Genomic DNA, 18458 nt, shown 5'->3' with positions numbered 1-18458 from the left:
GTAGAGCCAATTATGATATTTTTGAATAGTTTTACTTTATTCTTTCAAACCATCATTTAATCTAAATCCAATTAGTTTACTTAGCCAAACATCATAAAAATTCATCCTAAACAATTTGTTGAAATCAAGATAAATTATTTCCATGTAAATTTAATAAGTTGCTAAGCTAGTAAACAGTTTATAAATTCTCTATAGGATTTCTTCTTAATACACTAATTAGTAAACACTAATCTTAGAGCAGAAAGAGTCCTTTGAGTCTTCTAATCCAACCTCATGCCCAAAGCAAGAGACCTTGTTTTCTTTTATTTTTGCTTTATTCCACCAGATATCATCAGCTATTGAGAAAATAATACAACAGAGCTGTGAACGCCCCAACTCTGGACATTTTCAAGAGGAGATTGGACTGCCATCTGGCTAGGGAGGTGTAGGATTTCCTGCTTGAGCAGGGTGTTGGACTTGATGGATCCCTTTCAACTCTAATAAAATAAATAAATAAACAAACAAACAAACAAACAAACAAACAAACATCTACCAGTAACTCTCCCTAATATGGTCTGGGATTGGGGAGCAGATGGACAGATTAACAGAGTTAGGAGGGAGTTTATAAAGTGTCAGATTGGCTGGCATTTTAATGACGTTCTAATGTTTTCAGCAAGAATTTTGATGTCAGGATGGTTGTTCTGGAATATGGATTTAGTACTTTTTCAGAAGTGTGCTAAACCCACGTTCAAAAGCACCCTGAGCATTAGGCATCAAGCAATACAGAGAAAACAGTCTCTTACTCCAGTGTTTCCCAACCTTGGCAACTTGAAGATATCTGGACTTCAACTCCCAGAATTCCCCAGCCAGCATTCGCTGGCTGGGGAATTCTGGGAGTTGAAGTCCAAATACCTTCAAGTTGCCAAGGTTGGGAAACACTGTCTTACTCTATCCCAGTGATGGTGAACCTTTTTTGGTTCGCGTGTCAAAAAAGGGTGTGTGCGAGCACTAGTGCGCATGCCAGTGCTCACCCATTCCTTCCCCAATACATGCGCACCCCCATGCTGCCCCTGCACTTGCACACAACCCCCACCCCTGTGCATGCACACAGGCCTCACTGAAGCCTGAGACAGTGAAAAAAATGGGCAAACCGGAAGTTCGGAAAAACAGACTTCTGGTTTGACTGTTGAGCTGTTTTTCACACTCTGGGGCTTCAGGAAGCTTCCCTGAAGCTTCCGGAGGCTGAAATCAGCTGGCCAGCACGCTCATGTGTGCTGGAGCTGACATAAAGCAATGCCTCATGTGACCTCTGATATGGCTCTATGTTCGCCATCACTGCTCTATCCTGTTTCACTGTGTAACAATCCCGCCCGCACAAAAAACAAATGGTCAATTGTTGTTTAAACTGTTAAACAACTTGAGAAGAGCCGGGGTGGCACAGCAGGTAGAGTGCTGTACTGCAGGCCACTGAAGCTGACTGTAGGTCTGTAGGTCAGCAGTTCAAATCTCATCACCGGCTCAAGGTTGACTCAGCCTTCCATCCTTCCGAGGTGGGTAAAATGAGAATCCAGATTGTGGGGGCAATATGCTGGCTCTGTTAAAAAGTGCTCTTTGTTTGTTTGTTTGTTTGTTTGTTTGTTTGTTTGTTTGTTTGTTTATTCATTCATTCATTCATTCATTCATTTATTAAATTTGTATGCCGCCCCTCTCCGTGGACTCGGGGCTGCTCACAACAGTAATAGAAACAATATGTAATACAAATCTAATAATTAAAACTAAAAACCCATAACCCATAATTTAAAAAACATGCACACATGCTCTTGCTAACATGTTATAAGCCGCCCGGAGTCTAAGGAGAAGGGTGGCATAAAAATCAAATAAATAAAAAACAAACAAACAGTTAAACTGTTTAAACTGTCCCAGATTTTTAAGCTGAGGATCAACTTGAGATCTTAAAAATTCAAGGGAAGAGCTCAGTGAAAGAAGCAGATCTTTCCACTAAAGTAGAATATCCTTGAAAGACAGCAGAAGAAACAGAGGAGAAGGAGCATGGTCATATATCACCTAAGGTGGCCAATAGGTGCTTGGCTACATCTACCCGTTAATATTATCGAACTTCTTTATGAACAAATGGCCGAGCCCATCAGATTGCTCCCACTGCAAACTTGCTATAACTTACTTAAGAAGAAAACACGATTTTAGTATCAAGGCAGTTAAGGATGACTTTAGATTGCTTCACGAATAAATGAAGATAACCTGATAATGCCTGGGGTGGGGGTTGGGGAGCTGTCAGGTTATGTCAATTCTGTACATTAATTTGCTGCAAGTAGGTAATTTTGGCCTAGCAGAAGGAAGGGCAGCGCCGGACTTACCCGGCAGGCAGGCTTTGCTGGAGGGACCGGGAGACACGGTCCCTCATGGCGGCCGCCATCTTGGATCCCGGGCGAAGTCTCGCGATGCGAGACTTCGCTCGGGAGAGCAGGGCCTGATTGGCTGAGGCCCTGATTGGTCCGGGCGGGGCCTGCTTGCCCTATATAAGGGCGAGCAGGCCCGAGGCTCTTCCTTTTCGCCCGGACCGATCTACCAAGCAGACATTCGATCGGTCTGCTCCGTCGGCCATTTTGTTTGGCGACCTCGTGCGAGGCGCCATTTTGAGGCCTGTCGTGGGGTGGAAAGCCTTTTCTGATCATTAGCGGAGCCAGCATCGGCTGGGCTCCGCTCCGGTTTGGAGCCTCATTGTCCTTCATTAGGGAGGGGGGTGCTGCCTTCTGGTGGCCTCGCGGGCCCGCGGGGGTCGCTGGGGGGGTTGTAGGCCTGGGATAAAGGCCTAGTTCTGGGCCTTGTCGCCCAGTGGAAGGGGGGATTGGCTTCCCTGGTGGGTTTGTGCCACTGAGGCCTGCTGTTAGGGCAGGCCTTGTTCAAGGGGTGCAGGGCCCGTTGGGGAAGGGCTTGGTCCCGCCCTATTCTTCTTTTGTTAAAAGTAGATTGTAGGGGTATGGCCCCTAAAAAACGGCCAGCTAAGGCCCTCCCGGCCCAACCTGTGGTGCGGCCTAGGAGGGCTGCCAGGCCGTCTGCCCGGGCTCGGGCGGCGGCAGAGGGGCCCCCGGGGGGGATCCCGGTGGGGGGGGTGGTAGGGTTTATGCCCACAGTCCCTCAACCCGAGGTGTCCCCTTCTCTCTCCTGGGCCAGGGTCCTGGAGCGGCTCGACGAGTTGGAGAGGTGGCGGTCGGGGGCAGGCCCGGAAGAGGAGCTTGGGGCGCAGACCCCGAAGAGGAGTCGGCCCCAGCTGGGCAAGTGGCCCACGAAGTACAGATGGCGGGAACCGGACAGGCGGGCAGCACCGGGCAGACGGGCCATGCTGGACAGATGGCCCAGCCTGGGCAATGGTCATCTTTCCAGGGCCCAACCAGGATGGGCCCACCATGGATGGCTTCTACCCCTTACGGGGCAGGTGAGGTTGCACCACATGCCGGCACATCTCCGTTACTGCCCATCCAGGGTCCCGGGTTCATCCCGCCAGCTATGGGGGGTGGCAACAGTTTCACGGGGGCTGCTGCAGGCACCTGTGGTCAGGTTTGGTCCCCGCCAGCTCCGCCAGTGGGGGCGCTGGGGGTGCCTGTCCCACCTGGGGCGGGGGTGGGGGGTTGGATTCCTCCTCCACCGGCCATTATGCCACCGGTCCCATTCATGTATCCACCGGGGCTTGGGGGGCTGGGCTCGGGGGCCACCACGGTGTGGGACCCGTTCGCCAGCATCAAGCCTGGGGCCATCCCTTGTGGGTTGCCCGCCACACCTTTAGGGTACCATCTGCACCCGTCAGTTAAGGAGGCAATCTGGCGGGGGGAGTACGTTGATTTGTTCTCCATCTTGAACAGGGAGGTCCCTAAACAAGATAAGGAGGTTGTCCCTGGGGAGAAAGTGAAAAAGACAAAGGTCACGAAATGCTTCAGCTCGTGGCTGTATGCATTTCTGACCTTTGCGTCGGTGGTCATTCAGAGGCAGCCGGGGAGGGCCGGTGCCTTGCTGAAGTACATCGACTTGATAGCGAGGGCCCATTTTGAGTATGGGGGGACCATATGGAGGCACTACGACAAAGGCTTCCGTATGCGTATTGCCCATGACCCCTACTTGCCTTGGGATATGGTGGTTCCGGACCTGTGGTTCCAGGCCACTCATATGTCAGGGAAGGAGGGCTGTGATAGGACCGATAGCGGTCACTTTATGGAGGAGGAGCCTGCGACGCCCGCGCCGGCCAAGGCCGTGGCGGGTGCCGTTAGTAAGGGTGCCTCTTTAATATGTCACGAGTTCGCTGCAAAGGGGGCGTGTTTTCGCCCCATTTGCAGGTTTCGTCACGCCTGCGGAAGTTGTGGGGGTAACCATTCCGCAGCCGTGTGCCCCCGCCCCAAGAAGGGGATTGAAAAGAAAGGCTCGGGTCCCCCAAAGCCTCCCCCACCTGCTGGGGGAAAAGGGGCCCAGCCCAATTAATTTAGGGGTGCTCGAGGGTTGGTTGGGCGACTACCACCCTCGCTCGAGAGCGGCCGCTCTCTTGCTAGGTTTCGCAGAGGGATTTAGGATCCCTTATCAGGGTGTTAGGAAGGCCTTCATGTCTGACAACCTTAGGTCGGTTGTTGGTCATGAAGACATTGTTAGGGAGAAGATTGGGAAGGAGGTTGCCGAAGGCAGGGTCCTGGGGCCCTTTGCGGAGCCGCCCTTCCCGAATCTTCGTGTGTCTCCCTTAGGTGTGGTCCCCAAAAAGGCGAGTGGTGAATTTAGGTTGATTCACCATTTGTCTTTTCCAAAAGGGGAGTCAGTGAATGATTTCATTCCTGACGAGTTGTGTTCAGTCCGGTATGCATCCTTTGATGCAGCCGTGACTATGGTTAGGAAGTGTGGGGTGGGAGCCCTTATGGGTAAATGCGACATTAAGTCGGCATTCCGGCTCCTCCCCATACACCCAGATGACTTTGAGCTGTTGGGCTTCCATTTCGAGGGGGGCTATTACGTGGACAGAGCTTTGCCCATGGGGTGCTCTGTCTCGTGCTCTCTTTTCGAGAGTTTTAGCACCTTCTTGGAGTGGGCGCTCAGGAGGCAAAGTGGCCTGGGTACGGTCGTTCACTACCTTGACGATTTCCTTTTGGCGGGGCCTGCGCATTCGGAGCAATGTTTTGCTTTGATGCGGGACTTCGAAGCCCTTTGTGCTCAATTAGGGGTGCCTTTAGCCTCTGAGAAGACCGAAGGCCCCGCCACCAGGATTACCTTTCTGGGTATTGAATTGGACTCAGAGGAGCAATCTTCCAGATTGCCCCTAGAGAAGTTGGTAAAGATTAAGCGGAAGCTCGATGAGGTCCTGGGCTGCCGGAAGGTGACCCTACGGCAGCTTCAGGAACTGGCAGGCATTCTTAATTTTGCCTGTCGGGTAGTTGTGCCTGGAAGGGCTTTTTCCAGGAGGTTGTATGATGCGATGAAGGGGCTCCGTTTGCCCCATCATCGTACCCGCCTTTGCGCCGGGGTCAGGGCTGACCTCGGCGTGTGGCGGGATTTTTTGGATAGATTTAACGGGTTGTCTTTCTGGAGGCACGAGCTTCTGTTGGAAGCTGAGTTGCAGCTCTGCTCTGACGCCGCGGGGACTTGTGGTTTCGGGGTAGTGTTAGGTGACCAGTGGTGCTGGTCGGCATGGCCTCCGGAATGGAGTGCCTCTTCGTTGGTTAAGGACCTTACGTTCCTGGAGCTCTTCCCCTTAATAGTGGCCTTAGAGCTTTGGGGGGAGCAGTTTAGGGACAAGACTGTGCACTTTTGGTGTGACAACCTAGCGGTTGTCCATGTGGTGAATGCCCTGTCCTCAAAGAGCGACAGGGTCATGCGGCTTGTCCGCCATTTTGTGCACAGGTCCTTGTCTCTAAACGCATTGTTTTTGGCTAAGCATGTCCCCGGGTTAGATAACGGGGTTGCTGATGCCTTGTCCCGTGGTCAGTTGTCCAGGTTTCGGACCCTGGCCCCGTGGGCCCGAGAACTGCCAGAAGCGTTCCCCAGCCACCTCTGGAGTCTGGGAGGGATTCAGAGTGGTGGAGAGGCGAGGCATCCCGGGCAATCTCCTTGTCTGTAGCGCCCGGCACCCTCAGGGCATACCAGCGTGCAGGTAAGGAGTTTGGGGAGTTCAGGCAGGGCAGGGGTTACCAGCTTAGTTGGCCTGTCCCTGTAGAGCATTTGGCCGAGTTTTGCGTCCAACTTAGGCAGCGTGGCCTGTCAGTTAGGACGATCCGGTCCCGGTTAGCCGGCCTCGCCTTTCTGTCCAAGGCGGGGGGGTTTGCAGATCTTTCGGGTGACTTTCGCATCCGGAAGATGCTGGAGGGCTGGCTTAGGGAGCAAGCGGGGGCCCCAGGTGACACTCGCCAGCCCCTGACGGTGGAGCAGCTGTCATCAATCAACGTGGTTTTTGGCAGTCTGTGTTCCTCATTGTACGAGGCCCGTCTTTTCAGGGCAGCGGCTTGTGTCATGTTCTTTGGGGCCCTTCGGGTCAGCGAGGCCATGGCTTCGTCTCAGGCTGACACTTCGCTCCGGGCCTTCCAGTTCGCTGATCTGACCTTTAGGCAAGGGGGGGTGTCCCTTGTAGTGAGAAGGTCTAAAACGGATCAGCTGCACAGAGGGGTTGCCTTACAACTTAGTGCGGCCACCGACCAGTCGGTGTGTCCGGTGGCCGCCCTACGGCTTTATTGTGGTATGAGGGGGTCAGGTCAGGGGTACCTGTTTAGGCATTGTGACGGTACCCCTCTGACCCGTTTCCAATTCTGGGCTTTAGTATCTAGGGCGATGGCCCAGGTGGGCATGGATCCCGCCGGTTATGGAACGCATTCGTTCCGTATCGGCGCCGCCACTAGTGCGGCACTTTCTGGTTTCCCGGCCCATCGGATTCGGGAGATCGGCCGCTGGCGGTCAGCGGCATATTTGGGTTATGCTAGGCCCGCTGAGGATCCCAGGCAGGGCTTAGGCTAGGTAACCTCTCTGTGTCTGTGTCCTCTTGCAGGTCCCCAGGCTAACACGAAACCGACGGCGCTGCTGTGTGGCCACAGCATGATTTTCTGGGCCGGCCGCGCGGCAGCCAGGAGCGCCATCGGGACCCACCTGTCCCTGGGGCGGTGGGTCAACGTTACCTGGATGGGCCGGAGAGGTATGCGGTGGGAGGGTCTCCTACCGGCGTTGCTGGGCGGTCAGCATTCTGTGGCTGCGCCCGGCAATATGGGGGGCGGCTCCTGGAGTCGCGCCCAAAGGGGTCTGGGTGGGCAGCGTCCTGTGGCCGCACCCAGGTGGCTGGTATTGCACTTAGGTGGCAATGACCTGTGCATGCTGGGAGGCCTGGCGCTGCTCATCCAGGCACGCGAAGACCTGCGAAGGCTTCGTGAGGTCTGGCCCACCACGCAGGTGGTGTGGTCAGACATTTTACCTAGGATTGTGTGGAGGGATGCCTCTTCCCTTAGGGCCATTCACCGGGCTAGGAGACGGGTGAATAGGGCTATGGGGAAAACGGTTAGAGAATTGGGTGGAGTGGTAATACCTCATCCCCTTATATCAATAGATAAGCCATGGCTCTACCGTAATGATGGCGTTCACCTGTCTGACCAGGGGAACGCCATCTTCTTACAGGACCTGCAGCGGTCTCTGCGTGAGCTGGCGCAGCTAGAGGGGGGAGTCGGGGGGCCAAGATAGAGATCTGACCCCCGCTCCTGTGGCAGGTTAGGGGCGGAAAATTGGGTGGTTTAGCAACCGCGCGTTCTCCCTTGGGCATCTTTGGGGATGATTGACAGGTTCTCCGCAAGCTCATGGAGGGAGTTTCTGCCTGAGCAGCTGGGGGGAACCTGTCTTTGGGTCCTACACCTTTAATTCCCCGATTCGGGTTAGCCGGTGGGACCCCCCTCATGCACAGCATGGCAGAAAAGGTCACAGGTGACGGCCTGGCCCTCACCTGGACCTTGCATCGAGATACGCCCATGAGTTGCCCAGGAATGTTTGCTGGCATACGTCATTTCCGCCCCGGAAGTATTTGTTTGACCCTGCAGGTCCAGTTCCGGGTCATAGTTGTTTATGCTAATTTATGCAAAAATATTTGAATAAATTATGCAAATTTATGTTAATAAAAATGACCCAATTTTAAATCCAGCTCTGGTGTCCGTGTCGTTACTCCGTCTCTCCAGCAAGGGCAGCGCCGGACTTACCCGGCAGGCAGGCTTTGCTGGAGGGACCGGGAGACACGGTCCCTCATGGCGGCCGCCATCTTGGATCCCGGGCGAAGTCTCGCGATGCGAGACTTCGCTCGGGAGAGCAGGGCCTGATTGGCTGAGGCCCTGATTGGTCCGGGCGGGGCCTGCTTGCCCTATATAAGGGCGAGCAGGCCCGAGGCTCTTCCTTTTCGCCCGGACCGATCTACCAAGCAGACACCCGCCCGCCCTCCACTATTTTGCAGTGTGCTTCGGGGTCGCCCTTAGGGGGCCGAATGGGAATTTTTTGCAGTTCTGCCTCTTAGCTGGGCTGTTTTTTCGCCCATTCCACACTGGGGTGATGGCTGTGCGGTTAGGGGGTGCTTGCATTAATTAGGTTAATTGGCTTACCTTTGGTCATTTGGGTAGGCAGGTTAGGGGCGGAAAATTGGGTGGTTTAGCAACCGCGCGTTCTCCCTTGGGCATCTTTGGGGATGATTGACAGGTTCTCCGCAAGCTCATGGAGGGAGTTTCTGCCTGAGCAGCTGGGGGGAACCTGTCTTTGGGTCCTACACCTTTAATTCCCCGATTCGGGTTAGCCGGTGGGACCCCCCTCATGCACAGCATGGCAGAAAAGGTCACAGGTGACGGCCTGGCCCTCACCTGGACCTTGCATCGAGATACGCCCATGAGTTGCCCAGGAATGTTTGCTGGCATACGTCATTTCCGCCCCGGAAGTATTTGTTTGACCCTGCAGGTCCAGTTCCGGGTCATAGTTGTTTATGCTAATTTATGCAAAATATTTGAATAAATTATGCAAATTTATGTTAATAAAAATGACCCAATTTTAAATCCAGCTCTGGTGTCCGTGTCGTTACTCCGTCTCTCCAGCAAAGATTATTTAAGAAGTGGAGGTCTTTTACTGGCTGCAGGATTAGATCCAGACTTTTCATTCATCTATTATTTCCATGTGACTGTTTCAAGATTCATTGATAAATCTGTTTTGAGCATACCTACTCTTAAGGTTAAAAACAACAAATTGCAATGGGAAAGAATTGAGCTTCTTGGCATCATATTATAACTTTGCAGCAGAGGTGGAGTAACGACACAGACACAGAGCTGGATTTAAACTGGGTCATTTTTATTAATTAAATTAGCATAATTTATTCATTAAATTAGCATAAATTTAATTAAGCCTAACAAGGACCCGCAGGGTCAAACAATTACTTCCGGGGCGGAAGATGACGTCAGAAAAACGTCCGGAGCAACTTATGGGCGTAGCTCCATGCTGATCCAGGTGAAGGGCCATGCCCTCACCTGGATCCCAGCCATGCATCTGCATGTGGGAGGTCTCGCCGTCTAACCCCTTCAAGGGGATAGAAATGGGCGAGACTCAAAGGCAGGTTCCCCCAATTGCTCAGATCGAACTAAAGGCACCATGAGCCCTTGGAGAGAACCTGCCAATCATCTCCAAAGATGCCCAACGGAGAACATGCAGTTGCTAAGAACCACCCAATTTCCGCCCCTAACCTGCCAACCCAAATGACCAAAGGTAAGCCAATTAAACTAAACGGGGAGCGAAGCACCCCCTAACCATCCATCCATCACCACAGTGTGGAATAGGCAAAAAAACGGTCGCAGAAAATGCTGAGACCGCCAAAAATTCCTATTCGGCTCCCTAAGGGCGACCCACCATAGCACACTGAAAGATAGGGAGGGCAGGCGGGTGTTCACCTGCTCGTCGTCGGGGCAAAAAGGAGGCCCCAAGCCTGTGCCAGGCTCCGCCCCCCGACGACGTCATTGGCCTGGGCCGATGCCCAAAGATGGCTGGGATCTCATGAAATCTCACAAGATCCTGGCCTCCAAGATGGTGGCTATGCTGAGGGCCGTGTCTCCCTGGCCCCGCGGCAAATCCGGGCTGGGGGTAAGCCACCAGCCGCACATTCTATAAAGGTGAAGTGACACTACAATCTTAGCGGGGAGATATTGAGCAACACTGCAAGAAGACTATAATACAGGCAGCTCTGAAGTTTTCTTGTGAAGTCCTTATTGAAAAAAAGTTATTAATGTCAGGGAAATATCCAGGAAAAGTGAGGTTGTTATTGAGGATTCTGGGAAGACTATCAGCATCCTGGCATCCGCCTTTCTTTAATTTCTAAAAATTAGCAAGCAAGCTCAGGTTTCTTTGTTTCCAATGAGAAGCCCTACATTTTATTCTGAGTTGGCTTATGGCCGTGGGCCAATTTTTGAGGTAAACAGATGTCTGCAGCGACGCAATATAAAACCCTCCTATGTCACATAACCTTCCAATAATGCATGTCACAGCTCACCTATGAATTAGAGGACTCCATTTTACTAACAATAATGTACGACACTCGGGCGCTAATAATGGGTCCAAGCAATCATATACCGATAAGCCAGTGATTGATTTTGGCTTTTCTCCTCAGACATCCGTCATTCTGCCATTGATCTTCTGTGAGTGACTGGAGCTGATTAACTGCATCACCAAAGAAGGATTGGGGTTGTTTATGAGAAGCTTGGACTGTAACTAGAGCTAAAGTGGAGCTGAAGAGCAAATATTGCTAGCTCAGCATTGGCAAGATGGGCTGTGGAGCCAGCTCCTCTTTTATTCTCCTCTCCCTCCCCCCCAAAAAACCCAGAATATAACACTACAAAGGAAAGGCACAGGCTCCTAAACTTGTAATCTCTCCCCTGAATTAATTGGGAACAAGGATGAATCAGTCTCAGAACGTACTTTTAATGCCAAGGTTCAGTTACAGAATATGTGAAGTACAGTATGTACAGAAAGAATCATTTTAATCATGTGCCGTGCTACTTTATTTTAAAATAGGTCAGAATCAGGCCCTGGAAGAGAGAGCTGAAAATCCACAGAGCACACTTTGCTAAATTGTTCTTTATCTTTTTCTTAATGTATCATAAAATGTAACTGATCTGTTGATATTGCATTGCATGTTTCTTCCAATCACATTCTCACAACAAAATGGAGCATGCAATGTGATGACATCAGGAGGTCATGTGGTTAATTTTCATACAAGTTAGAGGAGGGAAGTTGCTGGGTTTTGTTTTTATTATTTTGCGTTTTTTAATAGATATCTTATAGCTTGCATAGAAGTAAAGTCTGTTTTTGAATTTTCACAAACTTATCTTAAAAATATTTTTTTTTAGTAGCTTTGAATCCAGGAATTTGTTAAATTCCACTTTACCGTTGCATTGGTTTTTTCTTTTCAAACATTTTTTCAGATGTTTGATTACTATTTTCTACTCTAGCCACATTTCCTACTTACAAAAATTGTAAGTTTTTATCAATAACAATCTTGCAGAATATCACCAAACATGAAGTGCTGTCTGACAGGATCCATACCTTAGAAGCAACCACAAAGACCCAACAAACAATCATAGAAACCTTTGAAACAAAATTAGAAGCATGACTACTGCCAGGCTTAGAGTCTGGCGTACCTAAAACCACATTTTACATCTTTGGATAAAAAAATCCAAGCACAGAAAAATGAAAATCCAACAAACCAAATGCCTAGCACCACTCAACAACCACTACTTCAAGTACTATCTCAACAACAACTACAAGGACTTACCAACTCAACCACTGACATCCCCATTATAGTCAAAGACACCATCGAGCACAAGCAAAAACATCACAATGCAATTCTATTTGGACTAGAATAAAACAACAAGCCTTATATCAACAGATTATGCAATATCATCAGCAGTAGTGTTGGGCGAACCCAACGAAGTTCGGGTTCGATGAACTTACCCGAACCTGGCGGCGGAGTTCGGGTAAGTTTGCTGAACCCGAACCTGAACACTTCTGGAAATAAAGCCATGCACCAGGAAGAAGTCTCCGTGTCGTCAAAGCTTCACCCCCGGAATCCCATTGTGGGATTCCCCACCTCCTTTTGCTAGCAGTGCTGCTGCGGTGTCCTTTTCTGTAATTTTTTTTTATTTTTACGGAAAAGGACCCCACAGCAGCGCTGCAAGCAAAAGGAGGTGGGGAATCCCACGATGGGATTCCAGGGGTGGACCTTTGACGACACGGATACTTCTTCCTGGCCAGCCGAAATAAAGCCACATGCCAGGAAGAAGTCTCCTGGAACCACCACCTGTTGCCCCTGACGCTCCATGGCTTCAGGCGGGTCCCTCATGCAGGGAAGTTGCCATGTTTATGCTGCTGGAGCAAGCAGTAGTGGCGGCGGTGGCTTCGCATTGACCCACAGGGTTTTCCTGGTGCTCGGGCATGTGGGCACCGGGACACGTGGCTGTGCTTGAAAGGACAGGCGTGCGCTTCTGCCACTGCCATTGCCACACCAGTCAGCGCAGGGCCTCGCTTGGCCAGAGCTTCTTCTGCGCAGTCACTCCTGACCAGCCGCCCGCCCCAAAACCAGCACTCAGCCCCCGTGGAAAATTACTTCCATATGTGTGGTTTTATTTTGGCTGGCCAGGAAGAAGTATCTGTGTCGTCAAAGCTCTGTCCCCGGAATCCCATCATGGGATTCCCCACCTTCTTGGCGAAGCTTTGACGTCATGGATACTTCTTCCTGGCCGGCCAAAATAAAGCCAAGCGCCAGGAAGAAGTCTCCTGGCACCACCACCTGTTGCCCCTGACACTTCAGGCGGGTCTCACATGCAGGAAAGTTGACATGTTTATGCTACTGGAGCAACAGCAAAAGCGCAATTTATGGACTACAAATAAAGGAACCTTTTTCCAACAGCAACCACAGCATGATAGACTTCAACCTCAATCTACACCATTGCAAGAATCACCTTAATAATGGGACACCCAAGTACAACAAATGCTGGCTGGGGAATTCTGGGAGTTGAAGTCCAAATATCTTCAAGTTGCCAAGGTTGGGAAACACTGGTCTATGCCTATCTATGGTCACTACCCACGGTCATCCCCATCTCCAAAAAGGGAGGTCCCAGTCTAGTAGAAAATTAAAGATCAATCTCTCTATGCTGTGTCATATGCAAAGTCATGGAAACAATCATAAACCAATCCATTACCTTCCACCTAAAAACTAACAACCTTCAAACAAGAAATTCAGTTTCAGGAAAAAATTATCCTGTGATCTACAACTAAAATATGGACTTCAAAACTTGATCAGGGAAAAACAATAGATGCAATTTATATAGACTTCTGTAAATCCTTCAACTCAATGGTTCATGATAAACTACTTTTGAAACTGAAATCGTACAGCATCTCTGGACCCCTACCTCATTGTTTTTCAACCAGTGTGCCATGACACACTAGTGTGCCATGAGACATGGTCAGGTGTGCCATGGGGAAATTAAACATGGGTCCCCAAACTATGGCCTGTGTGCCGGATGCGGCCCGTGGAGGCCATTTATGTGGCCTCCACTGCCAGCCACGTCCATCCGGACATAAACATCCCCCTCACAATCCCTCCAGCTATCAGCGATAGAAAGAGTGGAGACACAGGGAATGCTCACTGAGCAATCACCTTGTAGGATTCATCCCGACCACTAGCGATGAACCAATAGCAGGCTGCCTCTCATCCACCCCAGGAAGGTCCCTGCTTGGGCTGCCACGCACTTGGCATTGTGTGGCCACGGTGACTAGTTGAAGCTGCTGCTCCTCCCCATGGTCCCGATTTCTAATCCTGGTCAGGACTGGAGGTAAATGTTGCCACCACTAGATGAAGCCTCAACCTCAGCTGGTTATATCTATGCTGATGATGTATGTACAGATATTTGAACTATATTATTAACTATATGTATAATATGTACTGTGTTAGAGTGTCATTTTGTGTCATTTTGGTTGGTGGTGTGCCCCAGGATTTTGTAAATGTAAAAAATGTGCCGCAGCTCAAAAACGGTTGAATATCACTGCCCTACATGAATGGATAACTGTGTTCCTGTCAAGCAGACAAGTGGTCAAAATAGGGAGCGCTCTATCTAATCCAATTCCTGTTAACAGCGGTGTATCCCAAGGTAGCGTAATCACATTACAAGCGACTACGTTCTCTTTGCCAATTATTTCTCTGTGATTTCATCACCTAACCCCAAAACCTTTACCATTACCCTGTCCTCTATTGACTTCACCCAATTCCTAAGAGGTCGGTAAGGGGCGTGTTAGCACAACAGCATGCCTACTGTCCCTGTTCAATTGTTCCCTCTTATCAGTACCCATCTTATATATATAAACAATGTTATATGACGGTCTTGGCATATTCGGGTTTCTTCCTGTGTAGGATTTGGAAATTTCTGGCGACGTTTTGACGAGGTCCCACTTGTCATTTTCAGGCTGCTGCTTCTGTCCTTGTTCTAGGGCGAACACAGCGAGACCTGAGCTGGCTTCCTTCTATAAATACTGGTGGCTGGGTGTGGTTTGATGGCTCAGCAATTGCCTGCTGTATAGAAACTTCCTGGTGAATCAGTGGGGTAACACCTGGGGTCGTTGATGTAACTGAGGTATGCTGATTAGTTAATGATTGTGGATTAGGCGTGATATCCTGAGTAGTTGGAGCTTGCAGGCTACTTGGTTGTTTTGCAATGTGTGTTCTGAGTCTGGTTTCAGTTTCTATGGATGGGATATGTTTGTTAATGAGGGATGATTTAAAGAAGGCGGGAGGTATCATCCCGCTTGTTCATATTTTGGGGGTGTTTTTCTATCTCAATGGCTTCCATGATTATTCTTTTGCTGTAGTGTTCTGTTTTGGAAATTAATTTAGTACTGTCAAAATCAATTTCATGTCCTGTAGTTTTGAAGTGTTGGAAAAGGGAGGAGGTTTTTTCTTTTTTCCTTAATGCACAATGTTATATCTATATATATTACAAATATGTACTTGACAAATAAAAATAAATAAGTAAAATAAAAAATAATTTTCTTTTTGTTAGTTATCATGCCTGTAAGAATCATACAATTCAAACTCTTAGGCAGAAGTTTCGATGATTATATATTTTTAAAAATATTCAAGATTATAGGAAGTAACATACCTGACTATAGTCAGGTAATCAATCCAATCATATATTATATGGAAGACAGCCAAGTCGCCACCACAGTGTAATTTAATGCCTCTCTGCAAGCCCTTGTTCTGACAACACGTCTCTCTTTTAGCGTGCTGGATAGTTGTTGTCAAACCCTATGAGATTAGGAAGAAGAAACCAGAACTGCTTGGGTTTATGGAAACATTTTTATTGCTAGTAGAGTAATGTAACAGAATCTTAAAAGTCTGCCAAAGCTATGTTTCAGATCGACATATACTTTCCATGATTAAGGTGGAGTTACTTTTGAGTTTCATTTTCCATTTTAACTTTTTTATTAGTTTAAAATACAAAGAAAAAATCGTGAAACAGTAAGAAGAGATTAAGGGAAAAAGAGAGAGTCAGAAGTTGGTGTCCTCCCCACACTTCATTACACTTTGAGTTTCATTCTCATGAGAATTCCCTTTCCTGGGTTTAAGAATCTTGTCTGCAATGGTCCAACTTCCACCTTTAATTATCTTGTTTTTGCTTCTATGTTTCCAGGTTTGTTAGATATGCCATTGCAGAAATGGAGATGAAGGAAGATAGGGGAAATAAGAATATTACAAATAGTATGGAATAAAAGTATCAGAAAATAATCAGAAAATAAGGGATGTGCATAAGTGCATCAGAGTGCCTTCCGTCCCCTGTCCTAATCTTTCTTTTACTAGTATCATGTATATAAATATTATTATATCTTAGTCTACCATCAATACATACTTACAAAACAAATAAATAAATAAAAATAAATAAATAAAGTTGCTGTAGTCAAATTGTCGGGCCTGTAGCCTGACCTAAAGAGCATTCAACACAGCACAACATCTCTGAGTCAATTAAACCTCTAGAACTGCATTCACACAACTTTTTAAACTTATTCATGATTCAGCGTATGTGTAAATCAAGGCCATTTGGTTAGCTTATTGCCAAGTCATTTGGCACAGAATGGATTACTTCAATAATAATGTTAAACAGGTTGTGTGAATCCAACTGATAATTGGCCTGTCCATTTTTAACACTAAATCCATTTACCATTTTTTTCAGTTCTACCTGACTATAGAATCCTTCCAAATAAATTACATTAGAAAAAAAATAGATAATGTTATTTCCAGTTGTGAGAAGATGTTGTAAGAATGCTATAGCAAAGCATATACAGTGTTCCCTCGATTTTCGCAGGTTCAAACTTCGTGAAAAGTCTATACCACGGTTTTTCAAAAATATTAATTAAAAAAACCTTCGGTTTTTTTTCCCATACACCACGGTTTTTCCTGCCTGATGACGTCATATGTCATCGCCAAACTTTTGTCCGCCTTTAATAAATATTTTTTTTAATAAACTTTAATAAATAACCCTGGTGAGTAATAATCTAAATGATTGCTAAGGAAATAGGAAATTGCAATTTAGGGGTTTAAAGTGTTAAGGGAAGACTTGTGATACTGTTCCTAGCCAAAAATAGTGTATTTACTTCCGCATCTTTACTTCGCGGAAATTCGACTTTCGCGGGCGGTCTCGGAACGCATCCCCCGCGAAAATCAAGGGAACACTGTACTACAATTAGTTATCATCTTTTGCCGATATCTAATATCCCCCGCGAAAATCAAGGGAACACTGTACTACAATTAGTTATCATCTTTTGCCGATATCTAATATCTGAAGTAGTTCTAACCCACACACGTTTACAGAGAGTTAGTTCAGAGAGTTAGTTCAGTGGAAAATTGTAAGAACAAGAGTTTTCATATCAGGAAGCAGTCTAGAGAAGAGGTCTTGCTGGCTTGGTCTATTTGCCATTGAGAATGAACAGCAATGGAATAGATTCATAGTCTGACTGAGTATAGATAGGGAGATTAGCAGAGTTCCCATGACCATTGAATTACTGCAACAGGCAGCTGCAGCTGTGTGTATAGACAGAGGCTTCCCAATCAATTGGGGGATAGTTTACACTTGAGCCCTGGCACCTGTTTTATTTATATAGAAGCTAAGTATGCCTGCAGTTCTGAAAATGCATCTGTCCTGCCCTTTAAGGACATCTCAGTGGTCATCTGGGTAGTTGCTGAGCTATCATGCAGAACGTTTCACAAATAGGGAAACAGTGGGGATGGGGGCAGACGAAAATTAAAAGCAAGCAGTTTTGTAGCAGGGGTCTTCATTCTCTTCTCCAGCTTATGAGAGCTGCCTGCTGTTTCCTCCTAGTCTCACTCCCTCAACCCCCCACTGCTACCTGCTTGCTAAGGCATTTTCTCCTGGCATGGAAGAGAGAGTCCAGACATTGAGACGGGAGATATGCAAAGGACACCCAGGATGCTGTAGAAAAGCATAAAATGGTAACAGGGAAGACTTTAAGACAAGGATATTTTATCCATGATGTTTCTCAATTATCTTTTACTTTGGATCATATCCTACGCTTTTTCTTTTAGTTCTAGATGTTATTTTATTGATGGGTCTCACCAACATAAATTCTTCCCAAGTCTGCATATTTGGAACTCCTGTAAGAAATAATGTGTGGGGGGAGGGGGGGCAGAGGAGGGGAGAGAGAGGGAGGGGTGCCCTTCCTGTTTTGATGCTCACGTGGAATTTAGAAACTCAGGTCCACAGGGCTCGCTAAGACAAATTGTGTTTTTTAAATTATTACTTTCCTTACGTGTTTTTTGGAATTAATTTTAAATTGGAGGGTGTTGTGATTCAGCCTGAGGCTCCTCAGGGAACGGCTGGAACTCTGCCGGATCCATGCTCAGAGGGGGAGGACGATGAACAGGAGGGGGAGGACCAGGCAGAAGAGGAAGAGGAGGAGGGAGAGCAGCCTGAGACCCCCGGGGGGGGCTCTCCCCAGCGAGTAGCCTGGATTCATTAGATGAAGACGCCCAGGCTATCATAGACATGAGGCAGAGACAGGCAGCCCAAAGAAGGGGCCAATTAGCAAGGTATTTCCATCCCTGAATTGGTAACAGCTGGGTTTGGGTGTGGTTCTCCTCAGCAGGGTTGAAAAGGCAGGCCCGCCCTTACTGTATTGTGGAGAGTTATCTATTGGGAGTCCTGTGACCTTGCTTCGATTCTTGGCGTCTCTGATCCTGGCTTATGGCTTCGAAGGCTGAAGACTTGGGGGAGGCGTGGGTTTTATTACCTCCAGTGTTGTTTTTGCCAGCAAGAATCCTGTTTTATTGCCTGGCCGTCGTGAAACCTCTGTGAAGCTTCATAACGTTCCTGTCTGTAAGAACAGTTTTTGTTACCTGTGTTTGCTTTCAAATATATAAACTGCCTTTGCTTTTTACCAGTGTGTCT

At 48.2% G+C, this 18458-nt stretch overlaps 1 protein-coding gene across 3 annotated transcripts in view; it reads left to right on the top strand.

Annotated features, from left to right (window-relative positions):
• Positions 1-18458, top strand: part of SKAP1 (src kinase associated phosphoprotein 1) — a 520763-nt gene that overhangs the window by 476063 nt on the left and 26242 nt on the right. The window contains exon 12 of one of the 3 annotated variants that reach the window (XM_070766918.1): positions 10616-10884. The exons of the other annotated variants lie outside the window; for them this stretch is intronic. Within the exon in view, the coding sequence (XP_070623019.1) occupies positions 10616-10651 (36 nt within the window). The 3' untranslated portion in view covers positions 10652-10884. Of the gene's footprint in view, positions 1-10615; positions 10885-18458 lie in introns of those variants that run through there. 3 annotated transcript variants of the gene reach the window in all.

Source organism: Erythrolamprus reginae, chromosome Z, assembly GCF_031021105.1.
Source record: "Erythrolamprus reginae isolate rEryReg1 chromosome Z, rEryReg1.hap1, whole genome shotgun sequence".
Taxonomy (NCBI): domain Eukaryota; kingdom Metazoa; phylum Chordata; class Lepidosauria; order Squamata; family Dipsadidae; genus Erythrolamprus; species Erythrolamprus reginae.
The sequence above is the reverse complement of the archived record's forward strand: the minus strand, read 5'-3'. Positions and strand labels throughout refer to the sequence as shown.